This window comes from Anopheles aquasalis, chromosome 3 (assembly GCF_943734665.1).
Source record: "Anopheles aquasalis chromosome 3, idAnoAquaMG_Q_19, whole genome shotgun sequence".
NCBI lineage: Eukaryota > Metazoa > Arthropoda > Insecta > Diptera > Culicidae > Anopheles > Anopheles aquasalis.
In genome coordinates this window covers 59578549-59586048 of record NC_064878.1, presented here as the reverse complement: position 1 = coordinate 59586048, position 7500 = coordinate 59578549, and the positions used below count along the sequence as shown (strand labels likewise).

The following is a 7500-nucleotide window of genomic DNA, read 5'->3' as shown; positions in this document are numbered from 1 at the left end:
ATAAACGTTTTGTTTTCAATTTCCAGGGTTGTATCCCGGATTGCTTTGACGCTCCTGTCTATGTACTTGGTGGTACCAAGTGGCTACCGAAGCGGTTTGTTTTGATTTTACCACCGGAACGTTTTTCTTCCATCTTCTCTCGTGTCCATCATCTTCAGACCCGCGGCAGCCACAGAAGAAGTAAAACCCTTTCACGCCGGTGGAAGAGGCACGCTGCTCCGGGCTCTAGGAAACGGTCTCGGTGTCCAAGTTCCTTCGGCAACATCTCCTCCATCAAACCTCCTTGTCCAGCTTACGTGGTCGTGTCGTGATTCCGGATCCGGGATGCTGTGAATTTGCTCATAATTTAGGCAATGAAAAGTGGAAGTTACAGAGTTCGGGTAAAGGATGAGTCGCGTAGTGGTGTGAGCCAGCGTTGTGTTTTGTGAATTCACAGTGTCACAAAGAAAGGAAGTGCACTCCCGTCTCGTCCTTACAAAATCCATCGATCGTGTTTCCGTGTTGTGGGGTGAATCATAGCAACCTCTCTTTCACTGCACGTTGTTGGATGCTGCGTAGCCGCGAGCCGCGTCCTTAGCGACAGGTGGCCTTCGATTGTTGAACGAAGCCTTGCCTGCAGCTTGCCTCACAATGCGCTTGTGCATCCGTCCTTGGGAAGTGTAAAGAATGGGAGCAATTCTGCTGAATTCCGATCCCAAGAACGCGTTCTTTCTTCAGTGACGTGGATGAATCTTATCAGTCGATGACGACGACGTAAAAACCCTCAGTGCCACAGTCCACGTTTATGAAATAGAACATGTACAGCGACCGAACGTGCTGGTACGATTTGTTTTGATTGTCTATCTTCTCCGCATCGTCTATTTCCGATCGGCCGCCCGTGCCCGTCGTCCTGAGATCATCGCCAAACATGCCGAGGTCCTATCGCGTTGGCGTATAGTAATCGGAGAAGAATACCCGCCCGCGTGTGTGTGCCTGTCCAGCCAGCCGATGATTGGTAAAAATAGGAAAAATCATTCCCACCGTAGCAGCAGCTGACCCAACGGCGGGCCAACTCCGAATTAGCTCACTTGCAAAAAGGGTGCAACTGGCGCCCTTGCCAACAACATGTTCTTCCGCGGTGGGCTTAGCATCCGGCGGAATCTCTACTCGAAGGTGCTACTACTGTTGGTGCTGGGGTTGTTTGTGTTGTTTTACTTTAAGAACCTAAATGGCTCACCCAACTCACTGGGTGTACCGGCAGCTGACGTGCTTCTGCAGCAGCAGCAGCAACAACAGAAAGCGCTTGCTATGGTTCAGAGTGGTGTCGATTTAGAGGCGGCCGTGCTCGGCAAAGCTGGTGCCCTTGGCGTGGCACTGAACAAGGGCAACGTGCTGTCCGGTGCCGCCGGCAGCAACGGCGATGCGCTGATGTACGAGCAGCTGATACGGGCCGATCTGGCCAAACAGCGACCCGGACTCGGTGACAACGGGGAGGGCGTGGAGCTGACGGGCGATGCGAAGGAGCTGGGCGAGAAGCAGCTCGCGACGATCGCCCTGAACGAGGAGCTAAGCGAACACCTGAGCTACAACCGGACACCACCGGACGGGCGGCATCCGGCCTGCAAGCGGAAACAGTACGACATCGCCAGCCTGCCCTCGACGAGCGTGATCATCATCTTCTACAACGAGCCGTACTCGGTGCTGCTCCGCACGGTCCACAGCGTGCTCAACACGGCCGATCCGCGGCTGCTGAAGGAGATCGTGCTCGTCGACGATGGTAGCACCAACGTGGAGCTGAAGGGGAAGCTCGACTACTACGTCAAGACCCGGTTACCGGCCAAGGTGAAGGTGCTCCGCCAACGGCAACGGTAAGTAGTTGGTCGAGCCCGGGGGGGGGGGGGGGGGGGGGCGGGACACAACGGGAACACGGGAAAGCCAAAAGCCAAGCTGTTTAAACAACCACGCACACCACACAACGACGGCACACGTTCGCCGATGAATCACACGCTTTCGGCCAACGCGCGAGCGACGTGGCTCACTCTCGTTTGTTTGTCATCTCCACCGCGTCCGGGCGGTTCTTGGTGTGTCTGTGGATGGCCACGGAGAGGGAGGAAGCTTTTATTAAATTTCGGTTCTTTTGTAACACGTTCCGCTTCGTTTAATTCTTTCACGCCGTGGCCGTGGAAAGTGGGCAGAAAAGGTTTGACCATGAGAACTTACTTACCCTTCATCAGAATTATGTTTCAGAAACATACCCAGGAAAGGGTTGTTCGCGGTTGTATCCCTTAAATACTTCAAATGGATGCTAAAAGCTAATCGTTTGTTCCCAGCGAATTGCGGGCTTTCTAGTTCGATCTGACCAACAGTACTTAATCATAGGTTGCTTGGTGCAAATCTTGCTGTTTCGGGCTTAGAATCTCTGCAGTCTTGGCTGACTCGATTTTTTTAAGATGAAATTCTCTGAATGGCGTCTGGTCTTTGGCATCGTTTTACATACGACACGCTGGACACCGAAGAAGCAGGAATGTCGTTGAACTGTACTCTCGTATCCATCGGACTTGGACTTGACTGTCGTCTGGTGGGTCCCGTTGGACCGCTGCCAACTTTCAACCATTGATGGAGCTTTCCCTTTTTTGAAGACGTCTCCCCACTAGCAGCACTAGCGTAAAGCATCATTTATTCAATCTTCGTCCATTTCCAAAACCCTCCCTGGGGCGTTTGGCTTGGGGCGCGGTAGAGAAGTTAACGGGAGAGCACTAGTGTTGGTTTACGGCCGGGTAGCGTCGTAGCCACAGCCACGTAGGTTCTAAATAGATGTGTTCAATAAACATCCGCGCACGCTGGTGCCAGTGGTGGTGGTGGTGGTGGTGCTGATGTAGCGGTCCGGTGGTCTCCAACCTACCCATGCTCCATGGCTTCAAACATGCTTTCTTAACGCTTCGTGGTCCGGTGCTCGCGATGGGCCCCTGGAGGGACCTCTGGAAATCAAAGTGTCGGTGGCTAATGGTGGCTAATTTACGGTCGAGCCAAAGGGGGGACCAGCGCGGAGACCCAATAGATGGGCTGATAATGATCGCCTCTTGAACGAATTGAACGCCAACGATCACGATCACGATTGCGCTGGACTCCCGGGCGATTCTGTCTTCCTTCGGCGATTCGCAGCAACAACGGATTAACCGACGGAAGTAGCGGAATGTACCGTCGATAAGATAAACATTTATTATTTTAAGCACGAACGCACTAGCTCGCACGAGCTCGGTGCTTTGCAGAACAACGTAACCGTCCGTGTCTGTGGTGATGCCAATTGCAGCAAGTGGCATTCGCCAATTGCTATATAACACGATAAGAATCAGCACGGGGAAATGGGTAAGTGCTGGTTGTTGTCTGTTCCGGATTATATGCTTGTTTTTACTAACAAGCGTTTTGAAATGGCATAGTAAATGTCATGTAATTGAAGAAATCCTCACTTGTTAAAGCACTTTTAATTAAAATGGATTTACTTTGTGAAGACACATCGTAGTTGATTAAGATTGACTTTACCTCATCATCGAAGTGCATATCGTAGTAGCCTATTGATGTCGATTGGCAACTAAAACCTAACGTTACACAACACTCTGCTGGGATGAACCATTGGAACAGCATGTGAGTAGCAACCAAACTTCTAATAATGGGTCATTTGAGGGAAAGAAATTGCAGCGTCCATCGTGCTGTTGAGTGCATCGCGGAGACCCGAACAGCAACTAACTCCCTCTTTTTTGTTGTCCCACTGTACGTGAATTTACGACGCACACGTGGTCGTCTATTGTTCCAAGTGCCGCTAGCGAGCGCTAACCCATGACCCAGGATAGCCACACTGCATCTCAGACCACTGAGTTGTGTGGCACGATTCCGCACCAATCAATTGCAACCACAACTGCACAGCATTCAAGTCGGCACAGTCTAGCCGAAGGGGAGCCATTTACCGGGAGTGAAAGTGTTCCTTGTCCCCCATGAGTTGGTCCACATGTTACTGGAGCGCCGGGAAGGAAATGGTCAAACATTTTTCTCCAATTTTACACACAAAGGGGAACCGCGTCCATCGCATAGTCTCGCTGCATTGGCGTTGGGGCGGTAGTGGACCGCTTCACGAGCTCCACACCGATTTGTGTGTTCCCGATCGTTTGGCGATCCCAAGGGAAATCGTGCATCCATCCATGATCCAGATTCCCAGGTTCGTCGGTCAGCCGTGCGTTGAAGTCTTTTGTTTGTTTTTTTGGCGCTGTCCACGATGACTCATCCAGAGCGAGGTGTGTGCGCAAAAGGAAGGGCGAAAGTGTCCGGATAGGAAATGGGTTTTGTGAAATATTGTTTCACGCACGCTTCGGACGACCACCGGGATGGGATGGACGGTTAATTTTCGCCTTAATTGGCCAGCGGACCACTATCGCACCGCGAGGCGTCCATTCTCTCCCCACAGGTTTTTGTTAGTTTTCGGTGCTGGTGATCAACGGCGAGGTTGGAGGAGAAACTCTGGTCCGTTCCCAAGCGTTCACGCTGGTTGCAAGTCATGCGGCGTATAGCAGACCAGCAGCAACAAAAACATCCACTAACACTACATGCTCCCCGCGCACTGGCCACTGGGCACCAGGGCGCATGATCATTTAACTTTTGGCTCTTCTTCGTTGCGTTGTAAACGTGTGGTTCTGCTTGTGGTGGATCCCGGCACACGCAGAAATTAGAGACGCTACCGTACTCTCACCGGCCAGTGTAGCGGGTTAGCGCCAGGTCTTCGACATTCTTCGCCGTCGGTGGCTTTAGCTCTGGAATCTTTGCCACTGTAATTTCACCTTTCGTTGGGCACCCGTGTCCGAGCATTGTCGTAATGCGGCGTAACGCATGGTTGGTTAGTTAGTTGTTTAGGGAGCTTGTGCAATGGAAGAAGGGCTACTGCTGCTGCTGGTCTGTTGGTTTGATGGATTGCTACGATGGATGCGCCTTCGATTTCATCGTTTTCAGTTTCAGCTTCAGAGATGTGCAAGGGACTAGAGTTGCAGCACTTGGTAGGAGGCTGGGCAAGAATGAGTAGCATTTCGATTAGCGTTTGGCATTGTTGGAAAGCGGATTTTCTGCGGAACATTTTTGGCACAATAATTTACCCACAGATAATTTGCGAGAAATACGCTTTCGATTGCTTTCTGTTTTTGTAGCGAGGAATAGGAGTGGCGTTTTTGTAGCGAGGAAATAAGTGTTCCGCTCAAAAATTTTCCTTTTGTCCGATTGCTGGGACCAAAGCTGGTACAAAAGGCTACGCGAACCGTGACTGCAGTTCGGTACGTCCTCTTACTCAAGTGTTCACGTGTTTGAAGAAGAGCCACTAGAAGAGCCGGTTCCGCCCAATCCCTGTAGTTACGCAACAAATCGCGTTTTGCGCCACCTGACAATAGCGGCAACTGAAGGCGACTTTATGCCATCGCGTAAATTGCATAAGCTGGGCCGGGGGCACGGGGCTCTATATGAACTGGACCGTTTTAAGCGGTTGATTCCTAAAGGCCAAACGGGGACCAACCTAGCCCTCAAAGGGTGTCTGTGGTTGGTGTTTGGAAAGAGTTCAAGTACACTTAATTGAGGTGAATGAGATTAAATATTAAATTTGAACAGAAAATGGAATTGCTGCCATTGTTGCTTTGCTCTTAATGCGATTGTTTGTGAATCATTCGAGCGAATGGCTCGATTGAATTCTGCCATCTTTCTTGTGGGTAGCCCATTATTCTAATGTGTGGCCTGAATGAATTTAATGTTTTTTTTTTGTTTTGCACAAACGACTCATCTGTAGGATCCAGCAGCGGCATCACCGGCGAGTGGGGAATTGTGAAATGTGAAATGTCACCCAATAACCGGGGGCTGTGAGAATAGCCTGCCTGCCACCATTCCTTCTTCTTTTAGAGTATCGATTGTGGTTCCTCATAAGCATAAATATTTAAATTCGGTATCGTTCCGAGGAGAGGTACGCGCGCGCGCGCGCCGAAACAGGCTGACAACACTGACGCGGTGGCAGCGCGTTGGACGTAGAGTGGAGCACACATCGAAACCGGTTCGAGGTTCCCGGTTTTATTTTTTTCGGGGGTAAACAGCAAACTAGCTTTTCCACGACGGGGGCCACGTTGGAATCTCAACGTCAAGATCATCGCCACGACCAATCGGTACGAATGCGGCGGTGGCATCTTCCCTCATGCCCGTGGTGAGTGATCGATGTCGTGAGCGAGAGACTCCTAGGACAATTCATGGTGCACTTTATGCGTAAACGACCACCTCCGGCACACCCACATACTTTTGAAAGCTGTTGGGCTCGATGAAAAGAAATGTTTTCCTTTCTCCATCTTGCGAGAGGGATTTGGGCAGCACAGCATCCACTCGGAGGCTGTAGCATGATGTTCTGTAAAGCTGTTCCTGCGATCGCAGTACGCTGTGACAGGAACGTTAGCGACATCAGCATGGAACGTGATGCGTACCGTGGAAGATGTGGCCCAAAATCATCTTGGGTGAAAGTTTCGTGGTTTTGTCGTGATTATCGTGAACCAGTTGAAGCTCAACCCTGGAACCCCGAGATGTGATGGGTTCGTTGTCACCTCCTCTGTCCTAGATGTCTCAATTGGCTCAGTATCGTATCGTTGGTTTTACAAATAGAAGGACTTGCGGTGACCATTGGCCAGCCCATTGAATTGTGCCTTCTACTTATCCGTTCGCTCGCTCGCAGCATCATTTCCATTTAATTCTCCAACCGGATGATGATTCAACGTACGAAGGACACGACGGAACCGCACAATCATCAATCATTCTCCTCCACCGTTTGCCATTCATTATGGAATGCACTGTCCGCAAGCAGCGGTGGGTGCTAGTGACGAATCGCGACACCCGCGCGTGATTGTTGTTGTAACGCGAATCGAAGCGCAATCATACTAAAACCGCACACACCGTATGCTGACCGATCGGAGGGGTGCCAATTGTCCGCTGCATTCGCTGCGTGTTGTAACAATCGTTGACGATGATGGTGGCGCTTCACCTCCACGAAACGGGTGATTCGCCTGCCTCCCTGTTGTGCCCATTTCCGAGATGACTCTCCGGACAGCCGGTCACCAACCGTGGCAACCGGCATCAGGCAAAAGGAGGTCACTGTCCGTGGCGCAACCAGAAGGAGCGCCCAGGGTGCGTATGAGGGACAGATAGAATTTGCATACACCGCGAAAAGGAGGAGAAGGAGGAGCGTCTTTTAAAAGAGAAAGCGCCTGGGTCAAAAACCAGAAGGACACCTTTGCAAGAGTCTCAACTCAAGCGGCAGCGCGCGTGGTTCATTAATTATATGCCATCGTTGTAGAAGCTACCGCTTAGAAAGCGTCCATCCAGTGCAATCGGTCGACTCGGTTTATGAGTTTATCATAAAAAAAGTTGTGTAGGATTTAGGTACGGTATCCATCGCCATACATCTAGGTGACAAATGCGATTTAGATGGCCTGCCACCATGCTCTCCTTTTTATGGGCAGAAAA

At 50.9% G+C, this 7500-nt stretch overlaps 1 protein-coding gene across 1 annotated transcript in view; it reads left to right on the top strand.

The window, feature by feature from the left end:
• Positions 1-164: 164 nt before the first annotated feature.
• LOC126577004 (polypeptide N-acetylgalactosaminyltransferase 1) overlaps positions 165-7500 on the top strand; it is a 12107-nt gene continuing 4771 nt past the window's right edge. The window contains exon 1 of the mRNA XM_050238353.1: positions 165-1847. Within this exon, the coding sequence (XP_050094310.1) occupies positions 1105-1847 (743 nt within the window). The 5' untranslated portion in view covers positions 165-1104. The remainder of the gene's footprint in view (positions 1848-7500) is intronic.